At 41.8% G+C, this 20,853-nt stretch overlaps 1 protein-coding gene across 2 annotated transcripts in view; it reads left to right on the top strand.

Moving 5' to 3' along the window:
• KIAA1958 (KIAA1958 ortholog) overlaps nt 1-18,688 on the top strand; it is a 232,443-nt gene extending 213,755 nt beyond the window's left edge. The window contains exon 6 of one of the 2 annotated variants that reach the window (XM_036261805.1): nt 17,541-18,688. In XM_036261805.1, the coding sequence (XP_036117698.1) occupies nt 17,541-18,347 (807 nt within the window). In that variant the 3' untranslated portion in view covers nt 18,348-18,688. Of the gene's footprint in view, nt 1-5,892; nt 5,992-17,540 lie in introns of those variants that run through there. The other variant, XM_036261804.1, reaches the window with a different exon arrangement.
• Nucleotides 18,689-20,853: the final 2,165 nt, after the last annotated feature.

Here is a 20,853-nt window from a genome sequence, read left to right as displayed (position 1 = left end):
TGTAGAAGAGTAAGATTTGGAGAGTTAGACTCACTTGACTGTAACAGAGGCTTCATATATGGAAAAATAAAACTAGATTTTGATAACCCTTGAATGCCAAGCTACAGTCTCGTGACTTTTGGGAAATCACTGAAGTTTTGTTTCGTTTTTGTTTGTAAGGAGAGTATTTGAAGGATTATTGCAGGGGCAGTGGGGAAGGGATGTTGCAGTAGCGAGAGTGTTCTCACCATAAGGTCTGCAAGTGTCTTAAGGTTTAGACAAAAGGGAAACCACTGAAGGTTTTTGAAGAAATCTGATGAAAGTGACATTTTAGAGAAATTAATTGGATGGGATGAGCAAAAATTTAGTTAATATCCTTGGTCCTTATTTTCCTTCCTCTAGTTGTACAATGAGTTCTGAAAATCTCTTTCAATTTGAAATGTTTGGGGTTTATGAATGGAAGGAAAAATTCTTGGGGATGTAAAAACAGAACATACAGATGTTGTGTTTTGATTTGGATATATTAAGTCTAAATCAGACAGACATCCAGATGGACATGTCCAATAAGCACTTGGGACTGTGGGATTTCAAACATGGGGGAAATAGTAAATCTAGAAGTGTAGATTTAAAGGTCTTACAAATAGCCTGGCCGGTGTGGCTCAGTAGTTGAGCGTCAACCCATGCACCAAGAGGTCGCTGGTTTGATTCCCAGTCAGGGCACATGCCCAGGTTGTGGGCCAGATCCCCAGGGAGGGGCATGCAGGAGGTGGCCAGTTGATGTTCTCTCTCATCGATGTTTCTCTCTCTCTCTCTCCCCCTCTCCCTTCCTCACTCTCTAAAATCAATGAAGAAAAATAAATAAAAGTCTTGCAAATTAAGGTTATAATGGAAGCCCAAGGGCAGGTGGTATCTTTAAGTCTGGGTGATGCGTTTAAGGCACCAACAAGAGACAAAATGAAATAGGAAATCCAAGTTTCTGCTTCTGACAGCATGGTGCACTAGACACAGCAAGGGGCCTTTCTGCTGCGCTGCAGAACAAGAGGGTCGTCACAGGGCCCACGGGAAGGACAGCGGAAGCCAGGGCAGTGGGCAGTAAGCACGTCTGAAAGGCAGGGCTCTGCCTGAGGGCGAATAACAACATCATTAAGGAAGAAGAGAGACAGGTGGGTGGATGGACGAATCCTTGATCGAGGAGAGAACCCTGAAAGGGGCTTGAGAAGTTCTGGGAGAGGAGCGGGCCTTGGCTCCTCACGGAGTTATTTGGTAATAGCCTTTGAAGGGACACGTTCCTTCAGATGTAGGTGCTCAGGTTTTTTGCAGATTAAAATCAACTAAATATGTGTCCACTAGAAAAAAAATCACAAGCCACTCAAGGAAATAAATTACCATGAGAGAGAATGACTAGAAACAAACAACAGATTTAGACACCCAGGACTTTAGATAGTAGATTATAAACTAAGAATGCATGCAGTGTTTATAGAAACGAACTTACAGTTGACCCTTGAACAATGTGGGGGTTAGGGGTGCTGACCCCAGCACAGTAAAATACCTGCTTATATAACTTAAGTCAGCCCTCTGCATATGGGGATTCCCAACTGTGGATTGAAAATACTGTGTCAAAATGTACAAGCTCCCTTTAAGTGAACCTGTTGATACATAATAATAATAGTAAAAGTACAAGCAATAGCGTACTGATCAAAATGATCCAGCAGATTTGAAAATAAATTGAAATTTCCACTTGAGATCATAAGGGAATGAAAATATCCAGAATTATCCTCCTGCTATTATGCCTAGAAAACTGAGCACAGTATATGAAACAGTCTTTTCAGACAGGACAGGCAGCACAGGGCTTGATCCCTAAGAGAAGGGTAACCAAGGAGGTGAGTGCTGCCTTGTCTCAGGTTAGTTACTGTGGCTCAGGCTTTCTGCCCGGAGGCAGTGTCTGAGTTGCAGTGCAGGGAGCGGGACCCAAACAGAGCCTGGCAATCTTGCTGAGTTGAGGGGAGACAGATCAGAATTTGGGGAGGCCGAGGACATGAGGACACTAGAAAGAAGTCCCAGTCCATTGAAAAAATAAGAGAAATCCAGAATTCAACAATTTCTACCATCCAGTCAAATATTATTACTCACAGGAAGAAGTGGGAACAGGTGACCCACACCCAGGAGAAAGTCAGTTAAGTCTTTTGTTTCTAGCCAATTTGGAGAGCCTGATTTATCCTCCTGCCTGAAACAACCAAAATACCAGCAGATAATATAAACAGTGTTCTGCAAGGTAAAATGAGTGATCTCTGAGAGACAGGAAACAAGGTGAGCCGGGTGAGGGGCAGCCGCTGCCTAGGGAGCGTGGGGCTGTGGTGCAGGGAGGGGGATGCCGGCAGAGCCCAGCGATTGCGGCTCCAGGACAAGGAGCTGGTCCAGAGAGACCAGGGGGTTGGAATTGCATGACGGAGTATTCGAAAGTAGAGGGCTACAAAGAGGGAGAACCTGAGAGAGCAGAAGACACTTCTCCTCAAGTATTTAGCTGAGTACTGATCAACATAGACCTGTGAGGAAATGACCTGAGGCTGGCAGAAAATCCGCTGAAAGGGTTACTACCTGGAGCTCACACAGAACTGGAATAATACCTCTTCCCACCAGCCAGACTAGAAGCACCTCAGGACTCGGGGTAGCATACTCAGAAGGCCTTGTATCAGTTGCGGAGAATAATCAACCCTAGACTGAGCTCTGCTCTAATCCTGGAACACAACAAATCTTAAAAGCAAGACCCAGGTACATGAAAAGGTGCAAACCATCACTAATCATCAGGGCACTGGAATTTAAAACCACAATGAGGTATCACCTCACACCTGTTAAAATGGCTATTATCAAAAAGACAAATAACAAATGTTGGTGAGGATGTGGAGAAAAGGAAACCCTTGTGCAATATAAATTGGTACAGGCCCTCTGGAAAACAGTATGGAGGTTGCTCAAAAAATTAAAAATACAACTACCGTAACCGTCTAGCATTTTTACTTCTGGGCATTAATCTGAAGGAAACATAAACGCTTAGTTGAAAAGATATATGTAACCCCTATGTTCATTGCTACATTATTTACAATAGCCAAGACATGGAAGCAACCTAAGTGTCCATAGATGGATGAGTGGATAAAAAACTTGTGATTATATATATATGATTTGTCCATAAAAAAGAATGAAATCTTGCCATTTGCAACAATATGCATGGACCTTTAAGGTATTAGGCTAAGTGAAATAAATCAGACTGAGAAAGACAAATCTCATGATTGCAGTTCAAGTGAAATCTTAAAAAAACAAAAACAAAAAAACCTCATAGATACAGATAACTGATAGGACTTGCTAGAGATGAGGGGGTAGGCAAAATGTGTGAAGATGATCAAAAGGCCTGAGGATGTAATGTACTGCGTGGTGACTATAGTTAATTGTATAAGAGAGTAAATCTTAGAAGCTCCCATCAGAAGAAAAAAAAATTAACTATGTGTGGTGTGGCTATTAACTAGACTTACTGTGGTATTTATTTTGCAATATATACAAATGTCAAATCATTATCTTGTACAGCTAAAACTAATATAGTGCGCATGTCATCTCAAAAATTATATATCAACTATCAAATGGTTTTCAAGTAACTTAACTATGTCCCAGGACAAGACTTAAGAATATTTATACTCACAGGTTCATTTGTTTATTCAATGAACCTGTTTTCTGTGCCTAATATTTATAGACATCCTAAAAAAAAAAAGAATATTTATACTAATATTAAAATATCCAGAACCCAAGAAATAAAATTCACAGTGTCTTTCAACTAAACAAAATTTATTAGACATTTCTTGCAAAGAAGCAAGAAAATATATTTCTTAAAGAATGAATCAATCGCCCTGTCAGTGTGGCTCAGTGGATTGAGTTTTGTCCCATGAACCGAGAGGTCCTGATGTGATTCCCAGTCAGGGCACATGCCTGGGTTGCAGGGCTCGATCCCCAATAGGGGGCGTGCAGGAGGCAGCTGATCAATATTTCTCTTTCACATTGATGTTTCCAATTCTTCCTTCTTCTCTCTCTAAAAATTCAATAAAAACATATTTTTTTAAAAAAGGATTAATCAATCAAACCCAGCCCAAAATTGATGTGGATTTAAGAATTAACAGACAAGGACATTGAACAGTTATTATAAAAAGATAAACAAATGGCCAGTAAGCACATGAAAAACTGCTTAATTTCATTAGACATTAGGGAATTGCAGATCAAAACCACATGAAATTCTACTTTATATTCAGTAGAAAGGAAGGACAGGAATTTAAAAAGATACAACAGATAGCAACAAGTCTTGATGAGGATGTAGAGAAAATGGAATCTTCATACACTTCTGGTGAGAATGTGGAAGTTAAATATAATTACGGTATCACCCAGCAATTCCACCTCAATACATGTATTCAAATTTGAAAAACATATCTATACAAAAACTTATACAACAAATACTCATTGTAGCATTTTTTACAATAGCCAAAATGTGGAAACAACCCAAAGGACAAACATGTATAGTTCTATTTATGTGAGGCACCTAGAATAGGCAAGTTCATAGAGACAAAAAGTAGAATAGAGATTACCATGGGCTGGAGGGAGGAGCAAATGTAGGGTTATTGTTTAATGAGTACAGTTTCTGTTTGGAATGATTTAAAAAATTCTAGAAATGAATAGTGGTGATGATTATACAACATTGTGAATGTACTTAATGCCACTGAATTGTACACTTATAAATGGTTAAGATGGTAAATCTTATTTATAAATACACATATTTTACAACAATAAAAACCCAAAATCAATAAAATGTAACTTTCACCTTTATCAAAAATTGTAAAATTCACCTATTCTCATAGACTCCTATCACTGTTTCTTTCTTTTCTTTCTTCCATCCTCCCTCCCTCCCTCCCTTTCTTTCTTTTTGTTTACACTTTTTCAACCTGCATTTATTATTAGTTAAGCCATAATTTAGGATCCTAGGGTGGGATGTACCCAGGTCCCCCTTCACCTCCCGGGGAGAAGGATGGAGAATAAGAGGACAGGTGGGGTGCTGCCAGTTCAGACCTTCCCAGGCGGTCATCCCAGGCCGACACCCAGGATATCAGACAAAGGGACTTGTACACACACCAGTACCATTTGCACATGGAAACATCACCCCCTTTAGCACTCATTGCCCTCTCATAGCACTGGAAGTCCAAGTAGTTCTATCAACAGTTCCTGGTCTGGTTCTGGTTGGGGAAGAGGCTGTCAAAAGGGGCTATCTGGTAGTTCTTGATTTTGATGTTGATGTCTTCTGCTGTGTTGCTGACTCCTAACCCAGGCCGCTCACAGTTCAGTGCGATCCTCAGCGAAGACCTCTCATCCCCGTTTCTTCATCCTCACTAGCTTAAACTTTTCTAGACCAGAGATCAGTGAAGTCACTATGAAGACAGCTCTCTGTCACTGGGAACCTTTACATTTCCATGCAGGAATCCATGAAAAGAGCCTCGTTTCTGCACACCCTCTGTGGCTTAGATAGCATACATCCCAGGTGATGAGACTGTTCAATAGAGTGTGCCTATCACCACTTCCAGGTACTAGTATGTCTTAGTTTCCCTTGTGTTACCTGGAGGAATAGTGGGTGAGGAAGAAGATATATTTCAGTCCTCTGTAATCTACTCATATTTTTTATAATATTTTTAATAATAAATTCTTAAGAAAGAGGCCAATATCTTAGAAAATTAGCCAGTATGTAGTTAAAAGAAGGAATTGAGGCATCGAGGCCCATATATATTTTTTTAATCCTCACCTGAGGATTTGTATTGAGTTTAGAGAGACAGAGAGAGAGAAATATTGATGTGAGACAAACATTGATCAGTTGCCTCTCGCACATGCCCCAAACAGGGATTGAACCCACTACCTAGGTGTGTGCCCTTACCAGGAATCAAACCTGCAGCCTTTTGGTGTATAGGAAAACATGCCAACTGACTGAGTCACCCAGCAAGGGTAAGGACCATATTCTTTTTTTCTTTTTTTCTTTATTGAGTTTAGAGGAAGGGAGAAGGAGAGAGAGATAGAAACATTGATGAGAGAAAACATCCATTGGCTGCCTCCTCCATGCCCCCCACAGGCCCACAACCTGGGCATGTGCCCTGACCGGGAATTGGACTGGTGATGGACCCGTGACCTCTTGGTGCATGGGTCGATGCTCAACCACTGAGCCACACCAGCCAGGCAAGGCCCATATTCTTTAATCTCACTTTCTTGGTTTCAATGCAAGATATTTTTAGTTAAGATGTGTCTTTACAGATAAGATGTAGCTGGCAGTGGAAAAGATAAGTAACAGCTCTTGATCATGGTTTGACAGCTAGTGAGCCTCAAATTTATTTGTTTGTTAAAGGAAAAAGCAAGGAGTTAAATAACATTTTAAAATATCATCCAAATAAGTAGTGAATACACTGTCATTATCACTCTGTGAGCACTCTTTGATCTACGGTGTGTATTTAACTTAGTATTTTTTCAATACAAGTGTGGCCCAATTGTCACTGATCCAACTCCCTCGAGGTTGCTATCTCATTGACTTCTGTATTCCTTAAACTCACTCAGAAAATAGAGCATCTAGAAGTTCAGTACCTCTCTTTCTGAATAAATAAAATTTGGTAACTTCAAAAGTGAAGTCATTTTGTTATTAACAATGGTTACTTTAAGATTCAGTTTGTTGCCCTGGCCAGTTTGGCTCAGCGGTTAGAGCATTGGCCTGCGGTCCAGAGAGACCCGGGTTCGGTTTCCGCTAGGGGCATGTACCTCGGTTGCAGTTTGTCCCCGGCCCTGGTTGGGTCGTGTGGGTGGCAGCCACTCGATGTGTCCCTTTCACGTCTATTTCTCTCTCTCTCTCTTCTTCTCTCTCCCTCCTGCCCTGTCTGAACAAAATATGGAAGAATGTCCTCAGGTGAGGATAAAAAACAAATAAACAAAAGATTCATTTTGTTTTCCTATTAGAGTACTTGCAGTTCATACGCATTTTCTTCACTTCCGTCATCTCCCTAGACAAGATTAGCACAAAGGGGAGTTTGAGGCATTCCCCCAAAAGTAAGTCTTGGTTTTACTTGTCTGATATCTCTTCAAGTTTCAAGGATTGTGGTGGAATTTGCCTAATAAGTCAGTTTTTTTTCTTATTTTGTTCTTTCCCATCTGGAGCCATCAGCCCCAGGACCAAGCTCTTCTCATTGGTCATTTTTACATCAAGGAAGCCAAATGTATAAACCATGGTGAATTTGGGAGATGGTAAATCTATTCAGAGTGGCTAATGAAGGAAAACAGTTTCTTGCAATGTTTTTTTTTTTTTTTGACCTGTCCCCCAAATGTTTTTATTATGCTGCATATTTTTTAAAATTTATCTTTACTGTTAAAAGTATTATAGATATCCCCTCCCCGCCCCTTCCCGCTCTCATCCCGCTCTTGCCTTTCCCACACTATTGTCTGTATCCATTGGTTATACACATATGTTCTTTGGTTTATCTCTTCCACCCCTCCTTCTTACCTCTGAGGTTTGTCGGTCTAACAACCAATTTGTACTTCTTAATCCCTTCACCTTTTTTGCCCATCCCCCCTCCCATCTGGCAACCAACAAAGAATTCTTCATATCTATGAGTCTGTTTCTGTTCTGCTTGTTCATTTTGTTTGTATATTCAATTGTTGATAGATATGTATTTATTGCCGTTTTATTGTTTATATTTTTTATTTTCTTCTTCAAGAAGACCCTTCAACATTTCATACAATGCTCGTTTAGTGGTGAAAAACTCCTTTAACTTCTTCTTGCCTAGGAAGCTCTTTATATGATCATCAGTTGTAAACGATAGTTTTGCAGAATAGAGTAATCTTGGTTGTAGGTCTTTGCTTTTCATCACTTTGAATATTTTTTTGCCACTCCCTTTTGCCCTGCAAAGTTTCTTTTGAGAAATCAGCTGACACCCTATGGAATTTCCCTTGTAGGTAACTAACTGCTTTTCTCTTGCTGCTTTTAAGATTCTCTCTTTGTCTTTAACCTTTTGCATTTTAATTATGATGTGTGTTGGTGTGGGCCTCTTTGGGTTCATCTTGTTTGGGACTCTCTGTGCTTCCTGGACTTGTATGTCTGTCTCCTTCACCAAGTTAGGGAAATTTTCTAAAAAAACTTGTCTTTATTGTTGAATGTACTACAGATGTCCCTCTTTTTTTCTCCCTTGACCCCCTCCTCTCCAATCCCGCCCCCTCCTGCTTTCACCACACTATTGTCCGTGTCCTTTGATTATGCATATATTCATATAAGTTATTTGGTTTCTCTCTTCCTGCCCACCTCCCCCCTTCCCTTTGAGATTCATCAGTGTAATAACCAATTTGTACTTCCTAATCCCTTCATCATTTTCACCCAACTCCCCTCCCATCTGGCAACCAACAAAAAGTTCTTTGTATCTATGAGTCTGTGTCTGTTCTGCTTGCTAATTTTGTTTGTAGATTTAATTGTTGATAGATATGTATTTATTGCCATTTTATTCATATATTTTTATCCTTTTCTTCAAGAAGACCTGTCAACATTTTATATTGTCATTTTTTTTTTCAAATAGGTTTTCAATTTCTTGTTCTCTCTTTTCTCCTTCTGGCACCCCCATCATGCGAATGTTGGCACACTTGAAGTTATCCCAGAGGCTCCTCACACTATCCTCATTTTTTAAATTATTTTTTCTCTTTGCTATTCTGATTGGGTGTTTTTTGCTTCTTTATATTCCAAATCAATGTTTTGCTTCTCAGCTTCACCTACTGTACTATTCATTCCCTGTAAATTATTCTTTATTTCAGTTAGTACATCCTTCATTTCTGACTGGTCCTTTTTTATGCTCTTGAAGTTCTCAGTAAGTTCCTTGAGTATGCGTATAACCAGTGTTTCTTAGAGTGTTTTGAAATCTGTTAGATTGCTTATCTCCATTTTGTTTAGTTCTTTTTCTGGAGTTTTGTTCTGTTCTTTCATTTGGGACATGTTTCCTTTTTTTTTTTTTATCTTCAGCTGAGGACATTTTTGCATTTATCTTCAGATAGAGCGGGAGGGAGAGAGAGAGAGAGACATCGATGTGAGAGAGACACATCGACTGATTGCCACCCACACAACCCCAACCGGGGCCCGGGACAAACTGCAACCGAGGTACGTGCCCTTAGCAGGAACCGAACCCAGGACTCTCTGGTCCGCGGGCCAATGCTCTAACCACTGAGCCAAACTAGCCAAGGCTGGGACAGGTTTCTCTATGTGCTCAGTTTGGCTGCCTCCCTGTGTTTGTTTCTACGTATTAGGTAGAGCTGCTACATCTCCTAGGCTTGGTAGGGTGGCCTATTATAGCAGGTGTCCTGTAGGGTCCAGTGGCACAGCCTCCCTGATCACCCCAGGGCACTTGAGGTGCATCCTCTGTGTGGACTGTACATCTTTCGGTTGTAATTGAGTCTTGATTGCTATTGGTACATCAGTGGGAGGGGTTTACTCCGGCTTATCAGATGCAGGGACTGGCTGTGCCCACTGACCACCAACCTTTGACCACCTTGAAGGATCAGCTGTGTAGGAGCCCAACACACAGAGCAAGACTTACTTCAGCAGGGCTCTGGTACCCACTGAGTCCACTTTTTAAGTGTGTCGCTTGTGGATGTGGTTGGGTGGTGGTGCTTCAACATGGTCTGAAGCTGTCCGCTGGGTGTATTGGTTCTGGAACCTCCCAGGAGGTGAAGGCCAAGGTCAGCCACTGCCTGTGTTCTACCTGGGGCCACCATACAAAGCTGTCTGCAGACAGCTGCTTCTTGTGCTGGGCTTGGAGGTGCCCAGGCAAAGCCAAGCTGTGAACTAAGCCTGGCTGCTGTTAGTGCCAGGCCTGGGGCCACTTAACCAGAGGTATGGGGCTCGCTAAGGCCAGATGCTGCTTGTTTGAGAGATTTTAGGAAAATCCGTAGCAAAGCCCAGAAGGCCTTTCCTGGGGTGAAGCCACTGGAAACAGCTTGGGTAGGTCTGAAAGTTGGGTGAAGCGGGGCCTCAGGGAATCACCAGGATGGGGCAAACAGTGTGGGCATGTATTGGAGTCCCAGAGAAGGCACCCTGTCTGCTGGGCCCCATGGGGGAAGGGCTCACCAAAGGAACAACAGCCTCTGCCAACACGTCTCTTAGGGAGAACGCTGCCTCTCCAGCTCTCGCCCTGATACCTGTCAACTCAGTTCTTTCCTGTATGTCTCTGGTGCTTTTCAAGTTCTTCCCCCATACTGGAGCCTGGAGGGAGTGAGTCAGAGTAAGTCTGTGCTCAGGCCCTTTAAGAGGAACTGCCTGGGACTCACGAAGCCTCAGCCTCAATCTCTGGTGGGTTTTACAGCCAGAAGTTATGGAGACTTCTCTTCTTAGCACTGGAACCTGGAGCTGGGGGGACTGGTGTGGGACAGGGGCCCTTCACTCCTCAGGGAGGACCTTCACAGCTGAGGTATCTCTCCTGACTTTTTTTTTTTAATCCTCACTCAAGGGTATCTTTCCATATATCTTCAGATAGAGTGGGAGGGAAAGAATATGAGAGACACATCGATTGATTGCCTCCTGTATGATCCAGACCAGGGTTGGGGACCAAACCTTAACCAAGGGATGTGCCCTTGACCAGAATCGAACCCACAACTCTTTGGTCCGCAGGCCGATACTCCAACCACTGAGCCAAACTGGCCAAGGCTCCCTCCTGATTTTTATCCGCACAAGTGGGTGTGGGACCAGCCTGTTCACACCTCCACCCTCCTACCAGTCTCGATGTGGCTTCTTTAATTTCGTAGTTGTAGGACTTCCATTCAGCTCAATTTCAGGTGGTTTTGAATGATAGTTGTTCTGTAGATTAAAAGTAATTTTGATATGGTTGTTGGAGGAGGCGAGTACCATAGTTACCTATGCCACCATCTTGACCTGAAGGAAGCTCTTGCAATGTTTTTATAACAAATTGAAGACCTTGGTAACCTGGAGGAATAATCATCAACCAAAAATCAGTCTGAGAAAACTAAGGAGGCAGCCAACATGGGCCAGAATGAACAGTTTTTTGTGTGCAAACAATATAAATTTTGTGACCTGATATTTCTCCAGGAATTACTTTTGCTTTTATTTTACTTTGAAACTTGTGGTATTCTGTGTAAATCAGAAAAATGTTCTGTATCACAACTCAGCTTGATTTTCCTGACTCCAAGGTTACTGTGTTGATTTAACCTATGTTTATCAGTCCATTGGGTGTCAGTGATATAGTTCAGGCCTTCTGGTATGTGAAGAAGACCCAGTCATGTATAAGATATAGTTCGTGCCTTCAAAGAACGTTCAGTCCACTTTGAGAGACAGACATATAAAAGATAAAAGGCTGTGCAATATGGAGAGGGCCACAATAAAATTTAAGTTAAGTGCTGTGGAGTTCCAGGTGAGAGAGTAACTCTGCTTGTGGAAGCTGGAGAAGCCTTTATATAGACTGCAGAATTTGAGCTAGCCTGACAAAAATCTGACATAATGAATTGAGATTTTCCAAATAGAGAATGTTGGTAGAAAATACATTCTTAAGCAAAGGAGGCAGCATGTGCAAAGATGTAGAACATGAAAGAGCATTATGGTTTCTGTGAATGACACAAAGTTCAGGGAGGCTGGAAATAGAGCCAAAGAGATGAGGCTAGAGAGATATGGTGTGTACCAGTTACCTATCACTGCATAACAAACCACCTCAAACCTTAGTGGCTTAACGCAACAGTCATTTTATTTGTTTATGATTCTATGGGTTGGGCTCAGCTGGATGGTTCTTCTGCTGGGCTCAGTTGACATATGCATGTTGGTGTAGTTATTTGGATATTAGAAGAAAGACAACTTGTCTCTGATTCACATGTTCCCATGGGGCTTCCTCACAAGGTACTAAGATGATAAAAGTAGAACATGTAAGAACCCGTACTACAAAAGCAGATGAAAGCAGTATCTCTTGAGGCCTAGGTTTAGAATCCACCCATTGTCTCATGCTACATTTTATTGGTCAGAATAAGCCACAGCCAGCCTAGATTTCACATCTACCACAGAGTGGAGCCAGATTGCAAAGACTCGCTTATAAGGCAAAAGGTTTAGAATTTATCCTAAGGGCAACAGGAAGTTATCAGAAGTGAGGTGTTTTGTTTTGTTTTTAAGCACTAAGATAATAAATAAGATGTTCTGCTCAGAGCTTTTTATTTAGGAACCATTTCTCTCCTACAATCCCGATGGTCATTGCAGAAGCTATCCTGTTAGTACAGTGGCCCATCTTGTGGTCAGTTGTTTGGATCAAGAGTAGGCCAATCAAAATCCTTCCCTTGGAATTTTTTTCTACTGATAATAAGAGTTGGTCTCTTGCCTATATCCAAAGCCATCAGGTGTGCTAGATGCTGTTTTGAGCTAAATAAAGCAAGCTGCTCTGCACAGAGAAGCAGAGATGAGAGACAGGAGTCCTGATGGCCTTGGAGTCCACTAATTCTGATATCCCTTTTGGGCTCATTCAAGTTTGGTCTGCCTCTTGCAACCAACAAGTCCCAACTAATACAAAGAGCAGTTAACACCTGCAGGAAGGGAGTTGTAAGTGACAACATAAAAATCTGAAACCAGCTGAGTTTGGGTATCATGGTTTCTGGAAAGTTATTTTTAGTGGTATGTAAGAAAGCTGTTGCTTTTTAGGTTTTGTATATAGCTACTCGACTCTTGCTGATGGCTTTTCAGCTGAATTTATTGAAGTTTCCTAGACCAACAATAAGATTATCAGAAAACAATTATGTTTTACCTTTTTCCTTTCCTGTGTGTGTGTGTGTGTGTGTGTGTGTGTGTGTGTGTAATTTATTTTTCTTGTTTTACCTGGCTGGCTAGAACCTCCAGAACACTGTTATATAATAGCAGTGATATTCAGCATGCTCATCCTAATTCTGACTTTATAAAAAAGATTCTAATGTTTTCATCTGGGGTATAATGTTTAGAGTTCTTGTCTATAAAGTACTCTTCATCATAGTAAGAGGATTATTTTTTCCAATCTCAATTTAATTTGAATTTAAAAAAAAATTTTTTTAATCTTTATTGTTGAATGTAAAATGTATTACAGATGTTCCACATATTTCCCCCATTGACCCCCTCCTCCCCACTCCCGCCCCCCTCCCACCTTTTCCCACACTATTGTCTGTGTCCATTGGTTATGCATATAAGTTCTTTGGTTTATTTCTTCCCACCCACCCCCAACCCCTTTCCCTTTGAGGTTTGTCAGTCTAGCAGTGAATTTGTACTTCTTAATCTCTTCACCTTTTTCACCCAGTCCCCCAAACCCCCTCCCAACTGGCAACCAACAAAATGTTCTCTGTATCTATGAGAATGTTTCTGTTCTACCTGTTCATTTTGTTCTAGATTCCATTGTCGATAGATAGGTATTCATTGCCATTTTGTTTGTTCATATATTTTATCTTTTTCTTCAAAAAGACCCTTCATCATTTCATATAATAACGGTTTGGTGGTGATGAACTCCTTTAGCTTTTTCTTGTCTGGGAAAGTCTTTATATGGCCATCGATTCTAAATGACAGCTTTGCAGGATAGAGTAATCTTGGTTGTAGGTTCTTGCTTTTCACCACTCTGAATATTTCTTGCCACTCCCTTCTGGCCTGCAAAGTTTCTTTTGAGAAATCAGTTGACAGCCTAATGGGAACTCCCTTGTAGGTAACTAGCTGCCTTTCTCTTGCTGCTTTTAAGATTCTCTCTTTGTCTTGAATCTTTTGCATTTTGATGATGATGTGTCTTGGTGTGGGCCTCTTGGGGTTCATCTTGTTTGGGACTCTCTGTGCTTCCTGGACTTGTATGTCTGTTTCCTTCACCAAGTTAGGAAAGTTTTCTGCCATTATTGTTTCAAACAGGTTTTCGATTTCTTGTTCTCGCTCTTCTCCTTCTGGCACCCCCAAGATGCGAATGTTGGCACGCTTGAAGTTGTCCCAGAGGCTCCTTACCCTACCCTCATTTTTTTGGATTTCTTTTCTTTTTGCTGTTCTGATTGGGCATTTTTTGCTTCCTTATATTCCAAATCAATGGTTTGCTTCTTGGATTTATGTACTCTACTATTGAAGCTGTGTAAATTATTCTTTATTTCAGTTAATGCCTCCTTCAATTCTGACTGTGCATCCATGATTTCTGACTGGTCCTTTTTTATGCTCTTGAGGCCCTCCCTAAGTTCACTGAGGCCCTCACTAAGTTCACTGAGCATCCTTATAAGCAGTATTTTGAACTCAGCATCTGTTATCTCCATGTTGCTTAGTTCTTTTCTTGGGGTTTTGTTCTGTTCTTTCATTTGGGACCTGTTTCTTTGTCTCCTCATTTTGGCTGCCTCCCTGTGTTTGTTTCTGTGTATTACTTAACGATAGGTATGGGGCTGAGACCAGATGCTGCTCGTTTGAAAGAATTTAGGAAAAACCTGAAGCAGGATCCAAGACCGGCCAATCCTATGGTTAAGCAAGTGGCAACAGCTTGGGTGGGCCTGAAAGTTGGGTGGGGCAGGGTGGGGCGGGGCGGGGCCTCAGGGAGTCAGCAGGGCGGGGCTACCAGTGTGAGCCAGGTTGCTGGAGTCCCAGATATGGCGGCTGTCTGCCGCCCCCGGGAAGGGCTCACCAAAGGAACATAGGCCTCTGACAGCACGTTTGTCCCGGAGAAAGCCCCCTCTCCAGCCCTCGCTCCAGAGCCAAACAGCTCAGTTCTTCCCTGTATGTCTGTGGTGCCCCTCGAGCTGCCTCCCCTCCGAGCTTAGAGGGAGAGAGTCCGATAAGTCCGTGCGCGGGCCCTTTAGGGAGCTGCCTGGGGCTCCAGTCACCAGCTTCCCTGAGCCTCAGTTCCTACTGGTTTTTCCAGCCAGAAGTTATGGGGATTCTCTTCCTGGCCCTGGAACCCTGAGCAGGGCACCTGGTGTGGGACGGGGACCCCCTCAGTCCTCAGGAAGGACCTTCCCAGCCGAGGTGTCCTCCTGATTTTTATCCACCACACATAGGTGTGGGACCAGCCCTTCTCGCCACAGGCCCTCCGGCCCTCCGCCCCTCCTACCAGTCTGGATGTGGCTGCTGCTTTAATTCCGTAGTTGTAGGACTTCCATTCACAATGATTTCAGGCGGTTTTGAATGATGGTTGTTCTGTAGTTTAGTTGTAACTTTGATGTGGTTGTGGGAGGACGCGATACCGCGTTTACCTACGCCGTCATCTTGACTGGGAAGTCTAATTTGAATTTTTAAAAAATTGAAATGGAGGTCACATTTTTTTAAATACTTTAAAAAATATTTATCAAATTCATATTGTTTTTCCTTAATATATGAATAAATCGATTATATTAAAGTATTTATTGAGCTTGACTCATTTTGTCACTCTGCAGTAATCCCTACTTGTCTTAATTTGGTATTTCCTGCAGTCCCAAGTGTGATTGGTACCGTTGTGCGTGATACCATGTTAACTGGTACATGTTCATGTCGGAGCCATGTCCCTGCTTTACAAGGTTTCATGTGCACACATTTTCTTTAACATGCTACTGTGCAAAATGAAAATTGCCTTTATTTACTCAAGGGAATTTACAGTTGTAGTCACATACTTGTGTGTTATTGTTTTTATGTTTATTTGTTTGTAGAGTATCAGATTTGGGTTAGAGAAAATGAAAACCCTTTCCTTTTCCTATGTTTCAAAATGGTTTAAATACAAAAGAACAGCTGGATGGACTCCACAAACCATCTCTTTAGGTGCGACATGCATTATTATTATTATTTTTTAATCCTCACCCAAGGGTATTTTTTCATTTATTTTCAGATAGAGTGGGAGGAGAGAGAGAGAAACTTCCATGCTAGAGAGACACATCAATTGGTTGCCTCCCGCACTACCCCGACCAGGGCCGGGGACTGAACCACACACAACCCAGACATGTGCCCCGGACCGGAATTGAACCTGTGACTCTTCGGTCCACAGGCCAACGCTTCAGTGCTGAGCCAAACCAGCCAGGGCACAGCATGCATCTTTGATGGTCACTTTACTCTCTTCTTTTGTTTGAGGCCCTTCAGATCTTTTACCTCTTATTGAATCAACTTTGGTAATTTATATTTTGCTAGAAAATCATTCTGGTTGTCTAGATTTTCAATTAACGTGCATAAAGTATATGGTATTCTTTCATATTTTTTATTCATTTTCTGTAGTTACAGTCTTTCTCATCTAATATTGTTTATAAATGTATTTCCTTTTTCTCTTCTTTCTCTCTTTCTTTCTGACCTCCCAGAGTTTGTCAACTTTAGGTCTTTTCAAAGATGACAAATTTTTATTTTTATCCCTGCCAATTTATGTATTTTTTAGTTCAGTAATTTGTTTCATTTTTATTGATTCACTCTACTATTTTTTTAATTTGGCTTACTTTTTCTAGTTTTTTGAGTTGAATAATGTTTATTTATCTTCAATAAGGTTTTCTAACAGTCATCCAAGAATACAATGTCATTGGAATGTTAAGTAGAACATCTCATACATTTTGATATGTAATGTTTTCCGTTTGGTTTTCCATTTTAAATTTATAATTTAGTTTTTATTTTCTCTCTGACCCAACAGCCATTAGAAGAATAAATGTTACAGTTTCTCCTTTTAAAACATCTTTTATTAAGACTCTTTTGTCCTGGATTGTATATTCAACCTGAACTGACTTTGAGCAAGGTCTGGTTTTCTCTTGATCACTTCCTCTTAAAAATAAAGCTTCCTTCTCCTCCTACCATCCCCAAATAAAGAACTTTCTCCAATTTTCAGTATAGTCATTATGTTCTTCTTACCTGTTGAACAAATATTGATATCTAAACCTGTGGAACATTAAACCAGAGACATTTCCAGACCTAGCCAGATAAATTCAAGTGAAAATCCAGGGGTCATCAGCCTGCTCTGCCAGCTGGACAGGGCAGTCACCCTCCCAGCACCCCTGGGTGGGGCCAGCAGTACCCACCATTATGTGCAGATATCAAGGGAATTAGTGTTGGAATGATTTAGAGTTTGATAAGTTTTGTTCAGGAATTCCTCAGAGAGGACGGTTGAATTTTACTGAAGGGGAGGGAAGGAAAGGATTTGCTAGAAAAGAGAAGAAAGGGCTTTCCAGAGAGGAATAGTGAACGTTGTAAAGGCCAATAATAATAACATTATTACATATGTGTATGTATATATATTTACGTGTGTGTGTGTTCGTTACTGTTTACAGACCCTTTCACATCCACTACTTTATTTAAGCATGATAGTTCACCTTTGAGAAGGTGATGATTATCAAGTCCAATTTTACAGCTTGGAACACTGAGGTTTAAAGAGAGTAAGTGGAGCCAAGTATGGAACCTAGATCTTCCAGCTTGAAGTTCACTGTTCTTTCCACTCTGTCATGCTAAGCAGTCAACCCTCTAGAGGCCACAAAATGTATTGTCTGCAATACCGCCCCTGGTGAGGATTAGGAGAAGGAAGGAGGGGTCTGGCTATTTGGGTGTCCTCAAATGTGTAACCTCAGTATTTGTCTCATTTGAGATCCCTGCAGTGAAGTTGAACGAGCTGCTCGAGAATTTTTACGTCACCGTTAAGAAGAGTGACGGCTCGGACTTCCTGGCCACCTCGCTGCATGCCATTCGCCGAGGCCTGGACCGCATCCTGAAGAATGCAGGTGTGGGCTTTTCCATCACCAGCAGCACCTTCAGCTCTTCCACCAAGAAACTCAAGGAGAAGCTCTGGGTCCTGAGTAAGGCAGGGATGTCAGGTGCCCGTTCTCGCAACATCATCTACTTCTCCCTTTCCGACGAGGAGGAGATGTGGCAGGCAGGGTGTCTAGGGGATGACAGCCCCATCACTCTCCTGTCCACTGTGGTCAAGTACAACAGCCAATACCTGAACATGCGGACACTGCAGGAGCATGCAGACCTGATGTATGGTGACATTGAGCTGCTCAAAGACCCCCAAAACCAGCCCTACTTTGCCCGGACAGACAGTGTCAAGCGGGAGAGCCGGAGTGCTTCCACCAGAATATGTCATGGGAAAATCTACCATGAGCATTCCAGGGGACACAAACAGTGCCCTTACTGCCTCCTCTACAAGTACATGTACATCCACCGGCCACCCACCCAAATGGAGGCCAAGTCCCCTTTCTACCTTACTGCCAGGAAGGAGGCTATAGACATGGGCAGCGTGTGGTATGAGGAGCAGAGGATGGGACTTCGGTCTCTTCGGGGCATCGTTCCAAACTTAGCCAAGAAGGTGAAGCTGGAAAACTGTGAGAACTTCACCTTCGTCTCATTTACTCAGGTCTCCAGGAGGCTCGGCTCCCACAGCTGCTGCCAGTGAGCCACCCCTGGGTCCAGGCCACTGCTCCGCAGCAGCCGGGGGCGACCGTGACCTCGTGGCCAGGCTGGTCTCTGTCAGTGTGACCTGCTACTTCTTTGTCTTTGGGGTTTTTTTTTTAACTGAAAGTAGATGATTCTGAATAATTAGGAAGTTTTATCCAAATGTGTGTCACCTTTGTTTAAATTATAGGATCTAATACAATGTGTAATTGCTACGTACACAGGAACAAGGGAGTTTATTTTGTCTAGTGCCTTTTTAGCACAGATTTTCTCAAAAAAAAAAAAAAAGAAGAAAACTGTTGAATTAGTGATTTTTCAAAAATCCCAGTAGCCTAGTAGCTTTAGAATGTTTTGAAGACTATACACACTTTGCTGAACTACACTCACAATAAGAACCGGAAAGAGAGGGAGACATGTTCACTATTTCCAGAAGAAAAATTTGCACTTGACACTCCTCTGTATATTGTGTTGGTGGGTAACTTGGTCCTGCAGAGCAAGCACCTTGCTTGGTGGAAGGTGGTGGAGACTTACTCAGCCACACTCTCAGCACTGGGAAAACGTAGCCCTGCATCGGCCGAGACGATTTCGTGGAAAAAGATGACTACGCCAGAAGCCGTTTGCAAGAGCAAGGCGTCCAGTACACGAGAAGGTTTGTGCCGTGAGGGAATTGCCAGTAGTGGAAGGAAGTGGCTTGGAAAAGCGATCTGTGATCAAAACAAAACCTCCTGACGCAGAAGTGCCTACGTTCTATTTCTCAGCACCACGTGGAAGCTCTTCTCATTTGAACAGTTTTTAGAGTTTGTTTGTTTTTTTCAATCTGTTCTTTGTGTCATACAGTTGTTCTGTCAGCATATAGCACTGGATCTGTAAGAGAACTAAAGGTCATTTTGAGGCTGAACCAGGAAAACAAGCTGCAAAGGAAACAAATCAGAAAATGTGTTTATTAAAGTGCTTCGAGTTATTTTAGTCAAAGTATGACTTTTTCAGCCACAGTAGATGTCATCATTTTAGGTTGGCACCAGTGTTTGGGACACGATGCTGTAGGCAGCCGACCAGGTAAGCAAACCCAGCATTAAGGACGTTGTCGTACAAATTCGAGCATGACGATGGGTTATTCGTGCAGTCTGAAACCGTTTCACTCAGGTAAAATCCAACCTGACCGCTTGTGATGGAAACATCAGCAGAATTTCCTAATGACTACTCTGAATGAGAAGTGGAAAAGGAGCCCAAAGAGTGCTAGTTTATAATGATAATTTCTAGGGATCTTTATTTTGTATTTAAGGAAAGACTGCTCTACTACCTGATGCTGTTGTGTTCCTTCTGTATGCTTTCTAATTCAAAATTAAAATCCTACTACAGGTTGGAATTGCAGGAGTCCTAAAATCAGCCCTATTGCTTTTTCAAAATCTTATTTTAGTATTTATTTTAATCGGTTGTTTTTAAAAGTCATTCACTGGTCTCTGAAATATGTAACACTTCCTTTACCAGAGAAGACTCAACCAATGCTGCCTTAAGTGTTAATGTTGTTCCATTTCTAGTTCCTGCACATTTATAAGGTTGTTTGCTAGTCGATCTTTCCTGAATAGAGATTAATTTTGGTATGTCTCCATCTGTATGTGAGTAACAGGTAATATTTAAAACTCAATGTGATGACTTGGTAGTGCATACTGTTCTATTATGGTTTCTCATAGTGATTTTAGGGTTTTGATTAAAAAGAGACACAAAACATGAGGTACAGTTGTCTTTAGTTTGCTAAACACCCAAAGGATATTTTGTTTGTGGAAAGCAGATGGTCATTTTTTCTTGTCAGTTCTGTACTTAAACAGAAATAGAACCTATGTGAATTATTGGGCAGAGTCTGCAGCCTAATTAAAGAAAATCTCCACTTGAATTTTAAATGGGTTCCAGAGGAAATTGCCATTAGGAATCAGTGGGATCTTTTCAGATTTTACATTCCCAGAAGTAGCAATAACTGATCCAGAGGTTGTAATCTTTCTGTTGACAGTAGCTTTTCATCAGCTGAATAACCGTCTCTGCCTCAAATGTATTACTTATTACCTATTTGATGTCGTATAAATCCCCAGAGTTCTGAAGTGAGTGATTATAATAAAAAACCAGGAGGTGGAAGCGCCAGTGATATCTGATGGAATGAAAGAATTGTCTCTCGGCATCCTGAATGCCGTTTATTACATGCCTCCTTGGGGAGTTGGAGTGAGAAAGAAAACACATTTATCAAGTGCTGTTCTGTGCCACCCACTGTACCGGGTAGTTTGTCTATTATGTGATTGTGTGGAGATGTGACTGTTTGTATGCACACACACACTTTAAATTTATATGTGGTAATGCCTAGTAAACCTGCTAGAATGGCAAAGCACCTACCTATCCATCTATATGGCTGCCTGTCCTCAGAGGATCTCAAGGGGCAGGGTAGCTAGTTCTAAGGCAGCTGTTCTGTCTTTCCAGCCCACTCTAAACCGTATCCACTGGGGACTCCATGACCTTCTACT

This window comes from Molossus molossus, unplaced genomic scaffold (genome assembly GCF_014108415.1).
Source record: "Molossus molossus isolate mMolMol1 unplaced genomic scaffold, mMolMol1.p scaffold_m16_p_14, whole genome shotgun sequence".
Classification (NCBI taxonomy): Eukaryota; Metazoa; Chordata; class Mammalia; order Chiroptera; family Molossidae; genus Molossus; species Molossus molossus.
Note: the sequence above shows the minus strand (reverse complement) of the source record. Positions and strands in the feature narration are given on the sequence as shown.